Below are 23,786 nucleotides of genomic sequence, written 5' to 3'. Positions count from 1 at the left end.
TAAGAGTACCAAAGCTTAAATTTTAAAAAGTCACTACAAACAATTAGAAAATCAAATAATATTTAATATAACAAATAAAAAGTTCAAAACATAAATTGTAATCACTTAGATGCCTTTTTGAAGTTATGGGTTTTATATGGACATGAAATCCAGCTCTTTTATTCACTGATAGACTTTTGTAAAGTATCTATACAACTCGAAGAAAACTGATTCCTAGGAATTACTTACCTGAGGGATAACAATATCTGCTAATGCCTTCGAAAGTCTATATAATTCCATTGTGTTTTCTAATTTCAAGGAACCATTATGCTGAACATCATATTTTATACAGTCATATATGTCAGGGATTTTACTAATGTCATATCTTCCATTCTTTGTTTTAAAGTCTTTCTCCAGCTTGGACCATCTACGTAGCATAAGTTCTAATGTCTCACTATGGTAAAGCTGAATATCTAAAACAACATAAATATTTTAGTATATTAAAATTAAAAATCAAAATAAGTACATTAAAATGTTGATGATTAGAAACTTTTTTGTATTTCAAAGATAAAATTGTTAAGTTAGGAAATGTTACCATAGGTATATGCTATTAACCACCATATATTTTATAGACTTGAATAAAGATATAAATACTTAGGTTAGGAATTGGGTTTGCAGAAGATCTTTCCATATGTTACATACTTCAAATATAATATTAATAACAACAATTATAACAAAACTCTTAAGCTAATATATTTTCAATTTTAAATTATTTTAATTATTATTTATTATTTTAGTTAGGGTCATGTAACCAACAGAATAGACAGTCATTACCAGAAAGAAACATTAAATTCAAAGGATCCTCTTTTATTGATAAGCAATCCAAGATTCTAAAGTTGCTCAAATTATTAATCAGCTAGTCTCAGAGCCAGAGCCCCGATCACCTTCCTGTTGCTTGGTCATTCTATTATGGTACCTATTTGCCGTTTAGCTATATAGCAATACTACAGAATTAATGAAATAAGAATTTTTATCTCTTTCATGCTATCATGGAAAAAGAAGCAATTATAGCTTAACTATTTATTCTTTTGCTGAATATATATTAATTTATACCTACATGAAGTATGAAGCTTCATTACTCATGATTAGTGCATCATATTTAAAAATGTTTATAGTAACCAAATAGTAATTTTTATTTGTTTTACTCCCTAAGAAAAACAGAATATTTACCTGATGACTTGGGATCTTCCATACGATGTCTGATTTGAGAAGTCAAACTTTGTACCAAGGAATAAACTTTGTCACAAGTCTTCACAGGATTTTTAATTAAATGCATTGATTTAATAACAGAAATGCTTCCAGATGGAGTAAGCTACAAATGGGTAAAGTATATATTTTATATCTACTTATGCACAATTGCTCAAAAGAGAATATAAACCTTTCCAGCAGAAGAGTAATTTTGTATCACAAATCAAGACAGCCCGTACTATAAAGTAATAAGATCAAGGAGGAAGTAAGAACCTGATTACATGTTAGCTATCATGAGATTACCCAGAGAAAAAAGAGCTTCTAGAAGTACTATCACAATGACATTTTATTCTAACTTACATTTACAATTTGCTGACTCAATATGAGCAAGTATGGTTCTAACCATTTGACATATGTTTAAATATATAATAATAACCCTAACACTCTATTATTATCATCTTTTTCCAGTTTGAGGTACTTAGGGGTTAAGCCCAAGATCAAAACACTAGTATGAGCCTGACCAGGCAGTGACACAGTGTATATATAGAGTGTTGGACTGGAACACAAAGGACCCAGGTTCGAAACCCCAAGGTCGCCAGCTTGAGCGTGGGCTCACTAACTTGAGCACAGGGTCACTGGCTTGAGTGTGGAATCAGAGAAATGACTCCATGTTTGCTGGCCTGACCCCAAAGGTCGCTGGCTTGATCAAGGAGTCCCTTGCTCTGCTGCGGCCCCCCGGTCAAGGCACATGAAAAGCAATCAATGAATAACTAAGGAGATGCAATGAAGAATTGATGCTTCTCATCTCTCTCCCTTCCTGTCTGTCCCTATCTGTACCTCTCTCTGTCTCTGTCACAAAAACAAACAAATAAACAAAAAAACACTAGTATGAGATAAGTGGGGGGAAAAGCAGATAGTCTAGCTATAAGTTGGTGCACATAAACACCAAGCTAATCTCTTTATGATAAGATTTTTACAAGTCAACAAAAACCATTAATGACAACATAGTTTCATTCTAGTTTTGACCCTTAGCTTGGCAAATTATAACCTTCTACAAATAATGAAAAAATGTACAGTATAATTCCACTTCTCATTATGGTGAACCAAGTAGTTTAGCTCAATCTAACTATTGTAAATAAGTAAAAATTATGGGCAAAGAACTTCCGTACACTTGCTTTAAGGTATCTGACAAATACTTTGGTAAACAATTATAAAACCAAAACTCATACATAGAGTTATTCTGGTATTTAAGGCTATTTCTGCACTGGAGACCCTTTGTTGATCCTGAACAGATAGCAGAGAATGGAGTCTTGTTAGATTAATGGAACAAAAGTGAAGTCTAGGGTTTCCAAAGGTGAAATGCTGGTAAACTCTCTGTATTTCAGGTTCAGAAGATGAGGGTGAATCAGAAACAAAACAAACCACCAACAAACTGCAGACCAGGTTCAAGTCAACTCTTGACTCAGAAAGATTTGTCCTGAAACTGGATTAAAACGATCCTAGATCGCTGTGTCCACAGCTACATAGCAGGAACAAATAAAAACCTTATTCGAAGATAATAATATTCAATTTATTTCCACAAACAAAACACCCACCATAATTAAAGATATTCAGGCCACAAGAAAACAGGACATCATAAACACCAATCATCAGAATAGACAAAAGAAACAGAAACAAAGAGATTCTAAATAATATTATCAAAAGATATTTCCTGTGTTCAAGAAGATAAAACAAAACACTAAAAATCATCAAAGAATTGTATATTATTGAAAAATTACAATAAAGTTATATATAAAGAAGCAGGAAACAGAAATTCTGAAATTGAAAATACACTGACTCAATTTATAGCACATTTAATTCAGCCAGAGACAGATTTAGTAAACTGGAGACTAGTTGGAAGATTTTATCCAAAATAAAGCATGAAGATAAAAGGATGAAAAAAATCAAGAGAAAATTCCAGCAAACATATATTTGAAGACCAAGAAGAATGTAACAGAAGTAATATTAAAAAAAAAACTTTCCAAAACTGAAACTAAAAATGCAAGAATTCTCTTAACTATTAGCAGGATAGGCCCTGGCCAGTTGGCTCAGTGGTAGAGTGTTGGCCTCAAGTATGGATGTCCCAGGTTCAATTTCTGGTCAGGGCACACAGAAGAAGCACCCACGAGTTTCTCCACCCCACTCCCTCTTGCTTCTCGCTTCTTTCTTTCTACCCCCCCCCCCCCACCTAAAGCCATGGCTTTATTGGAGTGAGCTGGCCTTGAGCACTTAGGATGGCTCCACGGCCTCTGCCTCAGGCGCCAAGGAGAGCTAGGTTGCTGAGCAAGAAGCAACGCCACAGATGGGCAGAGCATCGTCCCCTAGTGGGCTTGCTGGGTGGATCCTGGTCCCGGTGCACACAGGAGTCTGTCTCTGTCTCTGCCTCCCCTCCTCTCATTGAACAACAACAAGAAAACAAACAAAAGCAACAACAACAAATAACTATTAGGATAAATTAAAAAGCAATCTAGATATATAGTAGAAAAACTACTGGAAACAAAAGATAAAATTAAAATGTTAAAAGTGGCCAAAAGCAGTTAATAAAAAACTCTTCAAAGGTACAATAAGATCAACAACTAACTTCTCAAGGCAATCATTCGAAACTAAAAGATAGTGAAACATTATCTTCAATGCAATGAAAAAAAGTGTCATACTAGATTTCTATAATATGGTTAAAAATATCCAAAAAGTAAAGTTGAAATAAACACGTCTTTAGACAAACAAAAAAGAATTCACTAGTAGACTGATACTAACAGAATTAATATACTGTTCTTCAAACAAAAGAAAATGATCTTAAATGGAAATTCAGAAAGAATAAAAGGTAATTAAAAGGGTAAATTCATAGGGAAATCTAAATAAATAGTTATATAAAAGAACATTAACACATGTGGCGTTTAAATTATACAGAATAAAGATAAACAATATTAATAGCATGTATGTTGCAAGCTGGGCAAATGCTACAATGATTGTAGGACTTGTTACTATGTGGTTCAGGACTGTGGACTAGAAATTTACTAAAAATGCAAAATCCTACTCCCTAGCAGAGATGTGATAAATCAGAATCTGCGTGATTAACAAGACCACATATAATTCTTGTGCAAGTTGAAGTTTGAAAAGCACTCTTCTAGAGTCCTTGCATTGTTCTAGAAGAGCAAAAGCATGATGCAAACATTCAACTTTGAAAAGTCATAGAAGTCTATTGTTTTCTCTGGGATAATGAAAAAATCATACAGTAAAATCAAATAAAATTTTCAAACTAACAGAAAATAAAAGTCAATTCCAATGAGACAAGAAAGAAATATAAATACAAGCAGTAGCCTGACCAGATGGTGGCACAGTGGATAGAGCATTAGACTGGATTCGGAGGACCCAGGTTCGAAACCCCAAGGTAGCCAGCTTGACTGTGGGCTCAACCAGCTTAAGCATGGCCTCACCAGTTTGACAATGGGGTCAGTGGCTTGAGTATGAGATCATAGACATGACCCCATGAAAGCTGGCTTGAGCCAAAAGGTCGCTGGCTTGAAGCCCAAGGTTGCTGGCTCCAGCAAGGGGGCATTTGCTGTGCTGTACTCCCCCACCCTGCCCCCACTCCCTTCAAGGCACATATGAGAAAGCAATCAATGAACAACTGATGTGCCGAAATGAAGACTTGATGCTTCTCATCTCTCTCCCTTCCTGTCTTACCTGTCCCTACCTGTTTCTCTCTGTCTCTCTCTCTGTCACAAAAATAAATGAGTAAATAAATAAATGCAGTAAAAATATAAAGCATTAAAAATATAATAGATTTATACATAAATTTATCAGTAATTTATCATAAATGGAACAATTGCCTTAAGCAATTTTTTTAAGTGAGAGGAGGAGAGACAGAGAGACTCCCACATGCATCCCATCCCACAAGCCCCCTAGAGGGCAATGTTCTGCCCATATGAGGCTATGTTCAGCAACCGTGCTATTTTTAACACCTGAAGCAGAGGCTCAATGGAGCCATCCTCAGCACCTGGGGCCAACTCGCTCAAACCAATTGAACTATGGCTGTGGGAGGGGAAGAAACAGAGAGAGAGAGAGAGAGAGAAGGGGGAGGAGGAGGGGTGGAGAAGCACATGATCACTTCTCCTGTGTGTCCTAGCTGGGAATTAAATTCAGGACATGTACACTCCAGGCTGACACTCTACCAGAGACAGTTGGCCAGGGTCCCAAAATTTTCATAGTAATTATTTAAAATACAACTATATGCAGATTTTAAGAGATATACTTAAGAAATAGAGTTTCATAAAGACAAAAGAATATAGTCTAAAAACAGACCAACATATATGATAAAGATGGTATTATAAAGTTAATGGGGAAAGGACTGTCTTTTTAGTACGTCACGCTGCAACACCAGGATGTACATACAGTTGGGAAAAAAACAGAACTTTGAACATCCTCACCTTACAGCACACACAGAACTCAATTTTAGCTGGACTACAGATAAATGTGAAGGGCAAAACAGTAAAGCCTACAGATAATATATAGAATATCTTATAAGTTCTGGTTAGAAAAAAATAAACAATACATTAAAATGCACTGACTATAAAGGATAAAACTGAACTTGAAATTCACTGAAAACAGAAACTTCTGCTTATCCAAAGACATCATTAATGCTCAGAATAGGTGATAGCATTTACAACACAAAAGAGGGCTCAAATCCAAAATAAATCAATATAAAGAACTATCACTCAAAAAGGAAAACATACATCTAATAAAAATAAAGGACAAGAGACTTGAAGAGAAGTCTTTAGGAAAGAGGATTATCTGCTCGGTCGATAAACATTAAAATCACAACGAGGCACTACTATACATCCACCTTTAGAATGACCAGAACTGACTAGTAGAGAATACCATGAACAGGAACTATGTAGAACAATGACAATTCTCATAGACTTCTGATGGGAGTGCAAATTGGTTCAATGACTTTGGAAAACAGTTTGACATTATCTACTAATACGGAAACATAACTATACTGTGGGTCATGACAACTCCACTCCTAGACTATAACCAAGAGAGCACACAAGGATATAAAATAGAACATGGGGTCAAACTATGACCTGTAGGCCAAATGTAGCCTGTGGCATAGCCTATGAACTAAGAATTGCTGTTACATTTTTAAAAGGTGGTTAAATAAAAAAAAAAAAAATATATGCAACAAGAGACCAAATGTGACCATCAAAGTCTAAAAGATTTACTATGTGGTCTTTTACAAGAAAAGTCTGCAAAATCTGAAATGAAATACTGCACAGAGATGATTATTAACGACTAAAATTCTCAAAACTTTGTGTAAACTTCATAAACAATATCAAGCAAAAGAAGCCAGACATAAAATGTATTCTATTATATGAAGCTTAAAAAGTAGCCAAAACTGTAACTATAACAGTTAGAGGTATATACTTATCAAACAAGTATTCTGGATGTGATCAGACTATAAAAAAGAGGAAACTAAAAAGTCGGGACAGGAGTTATTTCTATGAGAAGTTGCAATTAGGATAGGGGAACACAGGGGCTGGAGTTGTTGCAGTATGCTATTTCTCTCTTTGGATGGTGATGATTATATAAGCATTTGCTTTATAACACAATAAAGGTTAAGTTTATATTTTTGAACTTTTCTATGTGTGTATAATATCATGCATATAAAAGGACTGCCCACCTTTTCATAATCTTCAGTCGTAAAATCTCTGTCTTTCTGAAGTATTTCATGCAGTCTTGTTTTCACACGTTGCTGACAACTGCTCAAAGAATCACTATCACTATCCAGAAGACCATTCATATTTGCACTTTTTACCATCTGAACAAGAATGGGTGTAAGCTCTCCTTCTAGTGCCAATAGCCCCTAAATATATTAAATAAAAACCAACACATATTTAAAAATTAGCATGTGAAATAATAGAAAGTATCATAAGTATTTTGATACATCCTAAATTTTATAAGGTAGAAACTATTTACAATAAATAAACTTTATTATTAATACAGTTTATCATTGTCATTTCAGGGATTTTATTGGAAGTCTCAAATTTGGAAATTTAAAATACTGTCTTCATAAAATATTTTAAAAGACAGATAAAAATTCTAGTAATTTTAAAAACATTGATTTATACCTTTGCAAAAGCCGCTGCGGTCATCTGCACTCGCCCTTCGTCAGAGGCATATATTTTGAGGTCATGTCGGTAAGTACTATGTAATCTAAGTAAACCACAACCAGGAAATCCTGCATAATCTCCTGAAAATAAATCCTCAAATCACTTAAGCTATATTTTTATTTCACTGTATTTCTATAGATATTTAATAACATACCAAAATAAATAAGGAATTGAAAATACAATGTATAAATTTATCCAAATTAGAGAAACACCAAGATTTACCTTGACCTCCAGGATACATACACCTGAAAGCTCTTCCAAGTTCTTCAGCCTGGACCCTGCCTGCAGGTGTTAGTTCTCCTCCCCATTTTAAAACCAAAAGTAAGGATGGTTCTTCTCTTCGACTGTCTAAGATACAGTTGAACGGATAAAGCAAACGTCAGGTCCTCTGCAGTGGAATATGGCCATCATGTATTATTTTTTTCCTTAAACATACCTTTCTTTGTAGGTTGTTGCTTCTGTCAGAAACACCCCTTGTTCCACCTGAAATCTCACTAAAATTTCAAACTATCTTTCATACTTGAGGGACTCTTTCCCACTTTCCTGAAAGGAAGCACTGCTCCTTACTTCACTGCTCTCATAGTGGTATGACAGCAATGGTCCTTGCTCAACGCAATTAATTGTGCTACATTTACTAGATGAAGAGCTCCTTAATGGCAGGATCCAGATCTTGTATTTATATCAAGAACTGAAGTGAAGAAGATCTATTCCTTTTTTATTATTAGAAATCGGTGATTTGCATAATTTTAAGGAAATGTGAGATGAGAGAACTTAATATTTATTATAATTTAAATTTATGGATGAGATATATAAAGTTATGAGTGAGATAGCCAAGAGTAGTTTTTAAAATTCAGACTTACAAAATGTTTAATCATTATGCTGTATATCTGAAACTAATATAAAATTGTATGTCAACTGTAATTAAAAAAATAAAATTAAATAAAGTTTAGAATTGTGGAATCTCTGTATGTCTCACACCAAGTATTTTCTCAGACTCAGAGCAGGTGTCATAAGTGAGTTTCTATACTTAATTTTGACTGGCTCTTCATCACATCCTAAGCTAAGTGTTATGTTACAGAAACAAACGTAATTGAAAAAATAAGCAATATAAGTGCTAAACTATTTAATGATGATTTATTAGAAGTGATAGAAAAATCACCCTTTTCCCTGGAGCTAGTTAATAGTTGCATGGGCTTTATCACTAGGGGTCTACAAACTTTTTACACAGGGGGCCAGTTCACTGTCCCTCAGACCATTGGAGGGCTGCCAAATACAGTGGTCCTCTCACTGACCACCAATGAAAGAGATGCCCCTTCCAGAAGTGCAGTGGGGGCTGGATAAATGGCCTCAGGGGGCCGCATTGCGGCCCGCGGGCCGTAGTTTGGGGACGCCTGATGTAGATCAATGTTAATTTATGAAAGGACATTAAATTAACTGACTTTTTAATTTAGTTATTTATGGAATGTTTTTGATCATACATGTTAAGATACAGGAAATGAAGCTTATTGCTATTAATCACCAAGTGTGACAAGAGAACAACACATCAAATTTTAAAATAAATATATAAAGACCAACATAATCAAAGCTGTTGGTATATAAGATAATCATTACTTCCACTTTTGTTAGTATAAATGCCATTTTAACCATCCTGATAGATCAATCTTTCCCTGAATATCTGATTACTTCCTTGGGATAGATCTGTATAAGCAAAATTAAGGTTAAAGGTTATGAACATTTTTTAAAGTTTCTGATATATTTATATTGACAAATACTGTTCAAAGAGTTATGTTAATTTATACTCCTCCCGGTAGTCTGAAACCCTGTCATACTATATTCTCAGCAGCATCCTTTATTACCAGTTTGAAAAAAGAATAAAATAATACTTTGTGCTTGACCAGGTGGTAGCGCAGTGGATAGAACATTGGACTGGGACGCAGAGGACCCAGGTTTAAAACCTTGAGGTCGCCGGCTTAAGAGTGGGCTCACCAGCTTGAGCATGGGGTTGTTGGCTTGAGCATGGAATCATAGATGTAACCCCACGGTCACTAGCTTGAGCCCAAAGGTCACTGGCTTGAACCCAAAGGTCACTGGCTTGCTCAAGGTCACTGGCTTGAGCAAAAGATCACTTGCTCTGATGTAGCACCCCAGTCAAGGTACATATGAGAAAGCAATCAATGAACAGCTAAGGTGCCTCATTGAAGAAGTGATGCTTCTCATCTCTCTCCCTTCCCGTGTGTCTGTTCCTCTCACTGACTCTCTCTGTCTCTGTCAAAAAAAAAAAACCACACAAAAAACAAACTTTGCCAGTGTGATAGGCCAGAGAGATTACTATTATATCATTGAACATCTGCACTGTTCCATGAAATGGCTTCTCTAACCCCTACCCATTTTTCTTTTGAAAGGTAAAATGAATGTATTAACTTTTGTGCTAACTGCTCTTAGAAGACTCATCTTACTTAAATGCTTAGTCTGACTTATTGGGTAGAGAAGTATATCTATTTTAGAACATGTTGTGTATTTTTTCAAATAGTCTTTTCATACTTTTTTTTAGCTTTTGTCCTGCTTTGAGCTCTTATACCAAAAGGGAAAAGATTTCATTAAGTAACATTTAGTTATAAATAAGCATCCTGAAACAACCCAAGGATAAGGGAAGTTCTATGTAGTTTTCAAATAATAAAATCTACCCTTTACCTAAAGGATCAAGAATAAAATCTATACTTTAGATAGAAAGCAGTTGACAAAACTCCACTAAACAGCATGCTAATCCCTAAAATACTTGGCAGAGAGTGTCAAAGGTAATCAATCAACAATGAGTAGGAAGTCCCTACATATAATTAAATCTCAATAGGTATTAATAATTACATACCTTCCTCTTCACTAGATGTTTTAGGACAACCATGAGGGAGATAGGTTAATTGTACCTTACGATTTATTCCAGAAAAATGGCCATACCTAAGATAAAAAAATGGCAAGCAGAATGAATAATGCTAAGTGTTCAATATGACCTCCTACAGAAAAACTAAAATCCATGTAGAGAAAAAAACCCCACTAAGCTTTAGATATTAATGTCCTCTCCTATTTTATAATTATTTTGTTGAATACTTCAAAATATCCTAGTGGAAAATCTCTACCATAGGTAGTCATTCTGAGGACCTTAAAAATAAAAATACAAAGTTTCTCTACAAAAGTTACATGATTTTGAAAAGTTAAGTATAGAAATATGTAAAAACATAAATGTGTCTTAAAAAATAAAGGAAATAAGATTATATATAAGTGGTCAAAAGTATAAAGCTTATAATAGGAATACTGGTGATGCCTAGTTCACTTGATTAAAAACATAGTTCAAAATTATTATTTTTTAAACAGGACTGATCTGTGGTCAAGTTAACAATGTGGACTTCATCCTAATTAGTACTTCATAGAAAATCCAAATTTGATGGCCTCATTTCATCTTCTCATTAAAATGAAAAGTAAAACTAAAACAATAATCTTCAATACATTATTTTCTCACTGGTGAAACTAAAAATCTCATTAGACTTTCACTAATTTCTCCTCAGTTACAGTAATAATGAGCAAAAAGGTCAAACTGTGAAAGAAATTTAATAAGGAAAGTCATACATATTTTTTTTAAAAAGCACTATAAATCATTATCAAAATTAAGGGTTTCAAAAAGATACTCACATCTCTAACACTGTCTTAAGTTGTTCAAGTTTTGACTTGTTTTCTTCAATATCAGAATCATTATTTTGCCCCAGCTCCATAAGAAGCTGTCGTGCAATATCCAGCACTTCCTATAAAATAAATTAAGAACTAAGAAAGAAAATTAAATTTTTATGTAACTTTGCCATTAGCAATTTAAAACTCAACAAGAATCAAATGCACTTGCCTGTAATTGTTTTGGCTTTTTGAGTTTTAATTTCCCAGATTTATATCCATCACACTTTTCAAAAAGATCAAAAAATCTTATAAAAATAAGACAGAGCACTGTTAGTCATTTGCAATAATTAGTATTACCATCTTATATTTAAAATTTTAATAAATAGTAGATATAGAATTGTAATAATGAATGATAAATATAGGACTCAGGTCTTTGGATTTCAAATAGTGTGTTTCCTCTTGTCCTCTTGTCCTGCTTCATCATACCATGTTGCTTCTTTACTTTGATCAAAAACCTTTGCATTTTCCAGAGGGAAAGGGGATGGCAGAATGGGATAAACCTGAAGGGAAGGGGGGAGGGCACTATGGAGAAGGGGCAAGGGAGATGTTGAGGGGAATACGGGGGAGGAAAGATGCATTCTGGGCAACACTAGAATCTATGTTTAACACAAATTAAAATCAATAAAAACAAACAAACAACAAAAAAAAAACCTTTGCATTTTACTAAAATATACCAAACTAATAATCACTAGATCATTTAAAAAAGTTTACTCATGATGGAAACAATGTAGGACTGTAATAGAAAATATTATATGTTCTCTGAAATCACTACATGCACATACATATTTTTAAAATACATTTTAACACATTATTTAATAGCTCAGGTTGTCAAATTTTATTATTTTCATGTCAAATACTAAATTTAAAAAAACAAACTTTCAGTCTACTATTTTTTTTCTAGAAGATTGGGAGGTTAATGTCAGAGAGCAATGTAAGAGAATAATAAACCAAGATAAAATAGAACACCTTTACAACAATAAATGAAAGCCAGGTTAGACTGATGGTCATTTATGAATACTGCCACAATAATTTACAGATGCTGATATATACAAGTATTTTAAATTGCATCTAGTGTTAAATATTAATGGTCAAGAAATGGTGATAAGCAGTTTTTTATATGATGTATTAATCAAAATAGTTAATCATCTATCAAAAAGGTTAAACTGTCTGGTCTGTGGTAGCACAAGGGATAGAACATCAACCTGGAACGCTGAGGTCGCCGGTTCGAAACTGTGGGTTAGCCTGGTCAGGGACATACGAAAAGTAATCAATGAACGATAAAGTGAAGTAACTATACTTCTTGCTCCCCACCCCCTGCAAAATCAATAAATAAAATCTTTAAAAATTTTTTTTAAATGTTACATTATTTCTTGAGTGTTAGCTTATTCCCCATAAACATACTTTTGATGCCTCACTTCCATTTTCATTTTTTGTTTTGGAGTTCGATCCCCATGACGTATAACAGCTATGACACATCTAAGTTCCATCCTAAAATTAAAGCAAAATAAAATTCTCAGTTTCCTAACAAAAATTTGTGTTGCATAACTCAGAATAGTACATCTAATTATTTATTTAGAATCAATATCATTTCAAGATCTTCCCTATGAAGACTAGAGTTCTTGTAACAACTAGTTTTTATTTTATCAAATAAAACCCAAAAAGTTTAAGAAGCTGAAATGTAGTAATAAACTATAACATATCTGCTTCCTCTCTACAGAGTATGCACTGCAATCTTAGAACTTCATTAAATACCTGCTCTATAGCTTCAGTTATTATAGACTGAGATTTCATTAAATTAAAACAAAACAAAGCTTTACTACATTTATTTTGCCCAAGTAAGAACAAATGTTTCCAACTCAAATTATGGGAACATAACACTGTCTCAGGATGAATGCTAAGGTATAATTTAGTGTTTGCCAAACTGTACGCCACAGAATACAATACTATAGGATTTTAGAAGTTACTCCCCCAAATTTTGTGTTAAATATATAAGTATGGAATTGTGGGTTTAGAAACAAAATTAAGTATTTTGTTTCCCTCCACCCAGGACCTCTGTGAATGTTTAATATGCTTAATATAAGTTTCAAAGCTGTGTATGGGAAGAATATGATCAACTCACCTGAGTAACAGGTGAGTTTCAAGCAGTAGCTCTCATTAAAATGCTCTTACACACTTTAGCAATATTGGTCTAATTAATTTACCTCAAAATATAAATGTAATATAAATGTATATTAATTCTTTACATGCTAAGAGACTCAAAGTTGCATGATCACTGACTATAAATCATTAAGTAATATGCCTGATGTCATCTCCTTTATTTTTACGGTTTAATTCAACAGTTCTATAATTACACAAACGTTTTTCAGGGCTTTATTTATAACAATATAAAAGATTTTTAGTCTAGGAGAACCCCTGTATAAGCATATGATCTGTTGCTCCATCTGCAAAGTGTTTCATATGAAAACTCCCAGTAAAGTATCCAATAATCATTCAGAAATTTAATCTTTATTGCAGTAACACAGACTAATGGGGAAAACCAAAAAGTTTCTAAATGAAAATATTCACTTACATAGTTCCAGATGTAGTTGGCACAATTGGGATATCTTCAGCTTCCAAGGGTATTGACCAGGGGATATGAAATTGTGGGGCAAGCTCTCTCATCACAATATTGCTTTGAGAAAAAGAAAAAAAAATTAAAAATTAGTTCATTTTAAGACAAAACTGTATACTTAACAAATAAAAACCATAGGAGTTAAAGTCAAACTCTCAAGTGATTATGTGATAACAGTACATAAAAAGTAACCCAAAGAATCAATCTTGCTCAAGAAAAACTAGATCAGCAGTTCTAACCTGGTATATCAGACTAATGGGATGCCATAAATATGGAAGTATTTACTTATATACTTTAGTTTTAAAAATATAAGTCACATTGGATTCACATCACAACTGCATCGCATCTACTTTACAAAGGTTCTAAAATCCAAGATTATCTCTTATGTGTGGCCAGTGGTCATTTCTTATCAATTTATTGATCATCTCTGAAGCTATTCTAAATATCACTGCCCATTTTATTCTTTTTTTTTTTTAATTTTTCTGAAGCTAGAAACGGGGAGAGACAGTCAGACAGACTCCCGCATGTGCCCGACGGGGATCCAAACGGCACGCCCACCAGGGGGCGACTCTCTGCCCACCACGGGGCGATGCTCTGCCCCTCCGGGGCGTCGCTCTGTTGAGACCAGAGCCACTCTAGCACCTGGGGCAGAGGCCAAGGAGCCATCCCCAGCGCCCGGGCCATCTTTGCTCCAATGGAGCCTTGGCTGCGGGAGGGGAAGAGAGAGACAGAGAGGAAGGAGAGGGGGAGGGGTGGAGAAGCAGATGGGCGCTTCTCCTGTGTGCCCTGGCCGGGAATCGAACCCAGGACTTCTGCATGCCAGGCTGACACTCTACCACTGAGCCAACCGGCCAGGGCACTGCCCATTTTTAAAAAATGTCTATCATATTTTACTAACATTAGAAATTGTTTAAGTAATTATAAAATATTTTTGGTTTTGTTTAAATTCAGTGAGCTCCTCTAAATTTCACTTTAAGGGTAAGTTCACAAATCTTTGAAATATACAATAAAAGCTAACTCTAGTTATTACAATATATTTTAAAGTATAAATTTCTTATGGCTTTATCATATATATTTGAAATGGTTTAAAAAACTACTTTGTTGTTTTTTGTCTTGTGAGTCTTCTAAATAAAAGTATTAAAAAACAGGTCAAAGAATAAGAAAATGGCATTCTGTAATAATTTCTCTTAACTTCACTTGAAAATCTCATGAGAAATATCTAAGTAACACATGCTTTTACTAAGCAGCATCCTTCAAAAGAATTCTGAATTTCAAATATTTCTTTTTCACCCTGGTTATTTCATGAATGTTAATTTTGTACCATTTAAGAAAATGAAACTATAGTATTTCTAACCTATGACATTAATATACTTGTAGGGCTTTATCTATATTGGTCATAAAGAATTCTACCTTTGATAACTCAAAGTGTAATTCTGGACTTGGCACGGTCTTTTGGGATACGTTTTATGAACATGATTTTTACTCTAGAGCACTAACAACATCCTAGCAATTATTTTATGTTGACAAGTAAGTTTCTGATAACTAGTATGCATTAGCAGTAACGAAGATAAAGAAAGAAATATAAAGAAAAAGTTCTTACCCAAGTATTTTTGCACAATCATCATAATACTTCATGGAATTTTTCACAAAACTGAAGCCATTGACATCGCAGACGTAGGACTGCCCATTGGCCCGTAATAAATCAAAGCCACACACGGTTTGCTAGTTAAAATAAATCATAAACTTGAAAATTCCATTTGAATTAAGATTCACAATTTTCCATGTTTATTAGAACAGATCAAATTTTATAAATGCCTAAAAGTACATTACCATTTACTAGTTTATTTCACAATAAGTAAAAAAAAAAAAAAAATAAGAGAAATTACTTATCTGTAACTTCAGTACTCTGAAAATATCAATATAAAAAACATGCCAGATAATCACTACCATGAAGTGGATGGAGAACAATGTTTAACAAACTAGGGAGGCTGAAAAAATTTCTATTCTATGCAGTTCTTCAATTAACATTTAATTTTTCAAAAGTAAAAATATTTAAAGGCTTTGATAAATTTTGTGCTAGCACAAATTATATCACTTTAATCCAAAAAACCATAAAGGAAAAAAAAATTGAAGATATACCCCAGAAGAAATGTCCAATATTCCCTGTGTATCTTGTAAATCCTGAAATGCACATACTTGTGAGCACCTTTACAAAGGTCTATGTGGGTTGTATAAAATCTTACCTTAAATGCAAGGCAGACTTTCCAAGCAATTAATTTCTCTCGTGCATTGAGAATCACGGGGTATCTTACTTCTTTTCCTTCACTATCCCGTTCCACCTTGCCATCAAGTGCTGGAGATTTTCGAGCTTCAGCATGGGCATAATCTGGGCCCACTGTATATACCTTTTATGAATGTTAACATATATATTTCATTAAAAAATATTTGGATATATATACATATATATGCATAACAGCAGAAAACAAATTTAAAAAAATAAACAATAAAAAATACTTCACTCTCCACTCTATACTTCCACATATCTTTCTATTTACATAGCAAAATTTTTAATATGTTGGAAGAAATTATAAGTAATTATATGACAAAACTGGTAAAGTTCCATTTTCTATAGAAAAAAATCATACTGAGCATTATGAGGGAATATAAGAATGTGTTTGATGTGATTCCTCTCAAATTGTTTTAGTTTAACAAAGAGGCATAAAGAACTATGGACACGTTACAGAAGGAAGTCACTGCCAAAAGAAGGTTTAAAGGGGGTGGTGGTGAGGGACAGCACAAATCTGAAGGCAGACAAAAGAGGGAAGGGCACTAAGCAAAGGTAATAAACACAGAGGGTAGAGGCATAACACGAGGTGTCCAGGTAAAAGTAAATGATCTGGTATGGTTTATACTCTAAGAAGTAAGGTTCACAGGACAGACAGAGGGCAAAGTGTGAAATAAATATCCTGTAGGCCAGCTTTATGAATAGGATTATTATTCTGTGGTCAATGAGAATCCACAGAGAATTTCAAAGGAGAGGTCCATGATCAGATTTAAGAAAGAACGCTCTGGTTAGATATACTGGCAGAAGGTAAAACAATGAAGACTTTATCTGTCACCAACAGAAATCACACATTTTTATAACACGTTACAGTTGTTGCATATCTCAAAACATCATTTATGCTAATCAGTGCTTGTGATGGCTATTAGAACTAGGCCCACTATATTTTATCATTTAATGTACTTTTAAAGAAAGATATGTATAATTGTATTATAAAGTTGCTTTAAAAAAAAATTTTTTTTTGACCAAGACAGAGTCAGAGATAGGGACAGCTAGAGACAGACAGACAGGAAGGGAGAGAGATGAGAAACATCAATTCTTCATTGCAGCACCTTAGTTGTTCAATAATTGCCTTCTCATATGTGCCTTGACCAGAGGGGCTACAGCAGAGTGAGTGACCCCTTGCTCATGCCAGCGAACTTGGGATCAAGCCAGCAACCTTTGGGCTCAAGCCTGCGACTATGTGGTCATGTCTATGACCCCGTGCTCAAGCTGGTGAGCCCATGCTCAAGCCGGTGACCTCGGGGTTTCGAACCTGGGTCCTCTATATCCCAGTCTGATGCTCTATCCACTATACCACCCCCTGGTCAGGAGACTTTAAAATATTTTTAAAACTGTGTCTCAATAAAATTTGTCTCCTTTTTAGGCCTGTATGTTTTATTTTAAGTACTGAAGATCATTATTCTAAGAAACAATTATTTTATTACAGGGTCCATAGGCTTTACATTGCCAAAAGCATTCATGGTACAAAACAGATAAAGAATCCCTAATCAAAAAGAAATAAATCCTGACCAGACAGTGGCACAGTGGCTGGAGCATTGGACTGGGATGCAGAGGACTCAGGTCCAAAACCCCGAGGTCGCTGACTTGAGCGCGGGCTCACTAGTTTGAGTGTGGGGTCGCTGTCTTGAGCGTGGGATCATAGACATGACCCCATGGTCACAGGCTTGAGCCCAAAGGTCACTGGCTTGAGCAAGGGGTCACTTGCTCTGCTGTAGATCCCCACCCCCATTAAGGCACATTTGAGAAAGCAGTTAACGAACAACTAAGGAGACTAAGGAGCTGCAATGAAGAATTGATGCTTCTCATCTCCCTCCCTTCCTGTCTGTTCCTATCTGTCCCTCTCTGTCTCTGTCACAAAAAACAAAAAGAAAAAGAAATAAAGACAGAGCAGAGGTTAGATATAGTTAATTAAAGGTATTCTCTGATATCACTGGTAAACTCTAAATACAAAATTAAAATACACTTTAATCAACCTACCTTTACATCAGTACCATCTGTAGGCATAAACTCTTCATATATATATGAGCCTGTTTTTCGTACATTGCTCTCTGGGGAATAAACACTACTTCTACTGCCAATCTGAAAAACAAAGATGTCCATCAACATAAAAACTAAATTATTCCTATTTTTATATAACACCTTAGCATTTATTTCCATCTTAGACAAAAAAATTTTTAATCCACAAATATTTAAAAATACTTACTATATAGCTGAGACTATATTTTCTACTGTAATTGTTTGTAACATATCTAAGTGAAACAGCATTAACAATACAATAAACACTAATAATGTTTCTAAGATGCAACCATGTTGTTGCATGTAACTCCAGTTTGTTCATTTTTACTACTATAGAATTTTCCATAGTATAAATATGCCATAATTCATTCATTCTCCTATCACAGTATATTTGGGTTGTTTCCAAAGCTTTAGCTAGTAAAACATTGCTTTAAATATTCTGAAAAGTATCCCTGTAGCACATGTGTGTCCCTGTGGCACATACTATTGTATAACAAAGTTGATTCTAAGGCAGGGGTCGGGAACCTATGGCTGGAGCCAATCACAGCTGTCCTCTGGGACACCACCAAATTTTTATTGGATAATGCGTAAGATTCACAGGTTGTTGTATGGCTCTCACGGAATTACATTTTAAAATATGTGGCATTCATGGCTCTCTGATCCAAAAAGGTTCCCAACCCCTGTTCTAAGGTATATACTAAAAATGGAATTGCTAGTTGATAGAATATGCCCATATTCAACTTACAAATATAATATCAAAATCTTTTACAAACTGTTTTAATATTTTATAGTTCCTCCAGCAATGTATGAGAGTTCCTACTGGTCTACATTTTATCTGTCAACACTTGGTATTGTCAGACTTTTCAATATTTGCCACTCTAGTGGATATAAAATAGTATACAGTAATATCTTATTGTGTTCTTACTTTGCATTTCCATGGTTATTTATAAGTGTATATAAACTTTTCATTTCATGATGCGAAGATGTGCTAAGATGCTACATAATGTGCATTCCTGCCAATGTGTGGGCTTGTTCTTATTTTCCAACTACCCCAATCTTTTTAATCTTTGTCAGTACAAAAAGTAATTCAATGTCATCTTTTATACCTAATTTGCATTTATTTTCTTATGGGTGAAATTTTGAAAATACTTGAATATTTGTAAAAGTGGTTGATATTATTGCCTTTCTATGAACTATTCATTTTGGGATCATTTTTCTAAAGACTGCTGATTTTAACCTAAATTTTTATGTGACGGATATGTAAATGAAAGGTAAAAGGAAAATAAACTAACTCCTTGGTATTTAAAAAAATTTTTTTTTAAAGACTTTATTCAATTTTCAGAGATGAGAGAGAGAATGAGAGAGGGGGAAAGAAGGAGAGAGAAAGAGGTAGGGGGTAGGAGCAGGAAGCATCAACTCCCATATGCCTTGACCAGGTAAGCCCAGGGTTTCAAACCAGCGACCTCAGTTTTCTGGATCGACGCTTTATCCCACTGCGCCACCACAGGTCAGGCCTCGTTGGTATTTTGTAGGTAGAAATTTTGCATAAACAACATTAAGTAACTAAAATGATATCTTGCTTTTCTAACAAAGTATAATATCAGTTTTAACAATTTATATCTAAATGATACATTCTTATTTAATCACAGTTTTAATACTTGATTATCTTTAGTAAAATTTATACAACAATGTATAAAGAACAGTATTCACTAGGACAAAAATGGTCTACCTTTCGAAAAAGTCTTTGACTTCCACCACCAGCAGATGTTGGATAATAAATGTAAACATTGTGATCTTCAGCACTGACTGGCTTTTCTACAAATGGCTTTTGGAAAACTTCCCCATTTACTTCTACATGATCTTCCCCTTCAATCAGACTGCATTCTATAAATCAAACATAATAGCAAGGAAAATCACATATTGCATATTATCTAGAAATATTATTATTGAGATTTTTTTTTTACTCAAATACAGATTACAAAGAAAAGTAACCTTGGATAAAAATTTTAATTAAAAACATTTATGCAAACAACATATACCAATATTTATGATACATGGCATTAGTAACGAGAGTTGTTCTTCAGCATCTTATGGAACTGACATTTCACCCTATCACCTTATAGAATTCAAAGATGCCAACAAAAATGACTAAGAACTAACTCCAAACTACTATCACTTCCTAAAAAACATATGAGATCAATTATATTATAGATAGTATAAAACATGAAATTATTTAAATCTGAAAAGTAACTGATATGCAGAGTAAGCAACATTCTACTCATAAAGTAAAATTTCCACCTCTAGACAAATAAGAAAAGTTCCCTGCTACAGATAATAGATGTTATACCTGTGTTTTAATAAAAGTTGCTTTACAGTAATCAAAATTCCCCCCAAAACTATCAGAATATTAACTACTAAAACAGATGAACATTTGCCTTGCCTTTCTGAACTAAGTTATGTATAGCTTACAATGCTGTTTTAGGTAACTAGGAAAATAAAGCAAAGGGTACTTAAGATATTAATAAATAACAGTACTTCTTTCTTTCTTTTTTTATTCAGTGAGAGGAAGGGAGGTAGAAACAGACTCCTGCGTGCCCCCTGACCAGGATCCACCCAGCAAGCCCACTGGGGGTGATGGTCTACCCATCTGGGGCGTTGCTCCGTTGCTCAGCAACCATGCTTTTCTTAGCACCTGAGGTGGAGGCCATGAAGCCATCCTCAGCACCTGGGGTCAACTTGCTCAAATCAAAGCATGGCTGCAGGGGGTAGGGGGGAGAGAGAGAGAGAGAGAGAGAGGGAGAAGAGGGAGAGAGGTGGAGAAGCAGATGGGTACTTCTGTGTGCCCTGACCAGGAAACAAACCCAGGACATCCACAATGTTCTACCACTGAGCAAATCAGCCAGGGCAACAGCAATATTTCAAAATTCCTAGTCATCAGAAATTTAACTGTGCCATCTCACCATGAAGTTTCTAATACTTAATTCAAATAGTCATAAATGAATCATCTGTTTACTCCTAATCGATACAAATTTATTAATGTATGTAATTAAAAAATTATTCTTAATGAGTCTCAGAGATATGTCATATATAAATGAAAGAAACAGGACCTATAACTACAAAATCATTAGTTAGCTTTTCAGCTCAAATGTCACAATTTAACTAAATACAATGCTTGTTTATTTGAATCATTAAAAAAATTGAACAGAATACTTTGAGTTCTTTAAAATCCTTCCACGTAATTATAGAAGGGACGTGGCTCAAAAGTATGTTGAATGACAGAAGGTAGCTTGCTTAAAATCTCTCTTACCTTTGGGATTATTTGGGTCACGGTTCAAAATTGCATAACGAGGAAGTAAAATACCTTCAGCTTGAAGAATACTATATACTTCCCTCCTGAAAAGAAAGGAAAATAAACATCCTTATTGTATTATAGCTATTTCATGAGAATATCATTGTACTTTCATAAATACATATTTACTATTCTACAACTAGAATAAAGTATATATCTTTATTTTTTAAATGTCACTTAAAATATTGAAAAATGTAAATATTCATAATTATAATAAAAATGTGTACATAATACATTATGTGGCACATTAAAATACTAATTTTTTGAACTGAGAATGTAAATATAAAAAGAAAGGGTTAAATAAAGTTGCTATATAGAAATGACAGACTACCTTATCATTAAACACCTTATACTCTATTTAAATTTAATGACATGGGAAAAAGTTCACAGTATAAGAGAACAGTGATCCTAATTTTGTAAATGTGAGTGAATGAATGCATTGCTTTCTATATGAAGCAAATATGGCAGATGTAGTGGCAGGTTTAAATGTCTTTTTTATGCTTTTATTTTCCAAACTTCTTAAAATAAGTATTTATATATATATATATATACATATATTTATATTCATAATATGTAAACATGCATTACTATGTAAACCTAAAAAGAATGTTTTAAATTTTAGGTATTAATATTATCTGAAAGAATAGTAAAAAAAAAATTGAAAAATTGTAATAAACTATAGAACCATATACTTTCTAAAGTATTTTCATATATATTATCATATTGTAAGCTAACACAATAAAATAGAATGGTAGCCATCAGAGTAAAACATCAATTAAATGAAATACAAAAATACATTCTTATTTTACCATTTCCCTTTATAAATCCATATTTCTTGCCTGTTAAATAAATGTTTGATAATGAAATATTTCTCAAAATGGTTACACTTGACTGTTAACGGCCTAATTTCCTCATCAGTCACATAAAAGTAATTGTTCATCATTTTCAGTGGTTTAGTAGGCTTTGGAAATTAAACAAAGCTGGTATAAGTCTTTGTCCCACTAATTGTGGAACTACTTGTAACTCTGGGCAAATTAATTGAAATCCCTAATTCTCAAGTTTCTTCATCTGTAAAATTGAGTATGAATACCTGCTTCTACATATTATTTCAAGGATATCACAAATTAATGTATATGAAAACACCTGATACCATGTCTGCTTATAGTAGATCAAAATGAAGTTACTTTTCCTTCCCTTAAGTCAACCAACTTCACCACTCACTCACCTATCTTGTATGAGATACTGCATATTCAAATCATTGATTACAAATGGATTCCTGAGTTTTGCATAGGCAACTGCTTTGTCCAGTGGAAATCCTAAGAACACATATCATTAACATATTCTGTACAATCTCAAGATAAATTGACATACGTAACTTTCCTGAATTTAAGTCACCTCCCATAAAAGTTGCATTTCATTACGCATGTAACTGCTTTTTATAAAGGCATGACATAATAAACACATAAAACTTGATTTAAGTATACTATTAAGTAAACCATATTCTTTCCTAGTTAATTTGATTGACAAGGCACAGCACACCAGTGATAATATAACCAAATTTAGAGCACTGACATGTTTGATTATTCAGTCACCTGATAAAAGGTACGATTACCTCATAAACAGAAATCTCTATATAAATAAGTATATCAAATCACCTGGTAATTTTTTAAAAAACAAAAACTCCCTTTCTCACTTAAAATATTTTGTTTATAGATATAAAATAGCTGATAGTTCAAAGAACTTATACATCTCCAAAACAGCAGCAAAACAAAAATTAATTCACATACAACAGACATATGCTCGAAATATAAAATACATAAGCAGAATAACATTTGCTGCTTCTAGTCAACTTAAAATATCAGATATTAACTCCCTAAAATTTCTAAACTTTGCTAAAATAGCTAATTATGATAAAAATCAAATGGCAACTATGGTCTTAAAAAAATCTAAAAAATTTTAATGATTCTATGTCACTCTCTGTATTGACAGAAGTCTACAATTTTATTCACCAATTCACATTATAATGAGGCAGTATAACATAAACCAGGTTTCCAGTCCTGGTTCCATCATTCCCTAGCTGTGTGATCTTGGGCAAATTTATTTAACATCTCTAAGCCTGACTCCTGGCTATAAATGGGTATTATACAAGTCTTATGTCATAGGGTTTTTGAGGAGTTAAAAGTGTATATAAAACTTAGCATAATAGCCCTGGCCGGTTGGCTCAGCGGTAGAGCGTCGGCCTAGCGTGCGGAGGACCCGGGTTCGATTCCCGGCCAGGGCACATAGGAGAAGCGCCCATTTGCTTCTCCACCC

General features: G+C 33.9%; 1 protein-coding gene across 18 annotated transcripts in view; it reads right to left on the bottom strand.

The window, feature by feature from the left end:
* PPIP5K2 (diphosphoinositol pentakisphosphate kinase 2) overlaps window positions 1-23,786 on the bottom strand; it is a 71,643-nt gene that overhangs the window by 33,537 nt on the left and 14,320 nt on the right. For 14 of the 18 annotated variants that reach the window (XM_066273928.1, XM_066273926.1, XM_066273931.1 and 11 more), the window contains exons 4-19: window positions 22,699-22,789; window positions 21,432-21,517; window positions 19,854-20,008; window positions 18,086-18,187; window positions 16,008-16,169; window positions 15,365-15,486; window positions 13,723-13,824; window positions 12,555-12,641; window positions 11,319-11,398; window positions 11,118-11,223; window positions 10,303-10,388; window positions 7,659-7,784; window positions 7,395-7,516; window positions 6,947-7,129; window positions 1,210-1,351; window positions 229-452 (exon numbers count right to left, since the gene is read on the bottom strand). In XM_066273928.1, coding sequence (XP_066130025.1) covers window positions 229-452; window positions 1,210-1,351; window positions 6,947-7,129; window positions 7,395-7,516; window positions 7,659-7,784; window positions 10,303-10,388; window positions 11,118-11,223; window positions 11,319-11,398; window positions 12,555-12,641; window positions 13,723-13,824; window positions 15,365-15,486; window positions 16,008-16,169; window positions 18,086-18,187; window positions 19,854-20,008; window positions 21,432-21,517; window positions 22,699-22,789 — 1,976 coding nt within the window. The remainder of the gene's footprint in view (window positions 1-228; window positions 453-1,209; window positions 1,352-6,946; window positions 7,130-7,394; window positions 7,517-7,658; window positions 7,785-10,302; window positions 10,389-11,117; window positions 11,224-11,318; window positions 11,399-12,554; window positions 12,642-13,722; window positions 13,825-15,364; window positions 15,487-16,007; window positions 16,170-18,085; window positions 18,188-19,853; window positions 20,009-21,431; window positions 21,518-22,698; window positions 22,790-23,786) is intronic. The other 4 variants (XM_066273930.1, XM_066273935.1, XM_066273940.1 and 1 more) reach the window with 1 other exon arrangement.

The sequence above is a fragment of the Saccopteryx bilineata genome, chromosome 4, assembly GCF_036850765.1.
Source record: "Saccopteryx bilineata isolate mSacBil1 chromosome 4, mSacBil1_pri_phased_curated, whole genome shotgun sequence".
NCBI classification, from domain to species: Eukaryota; Metazoa; Chordata; class Mammalia; order Chiroptera; family Emballonuridae; genus Saccopteryx; species Saccopteryx bilineata.
This window is presented reverse-complemented; position numbering and strand designations above follow the sequence as displayed.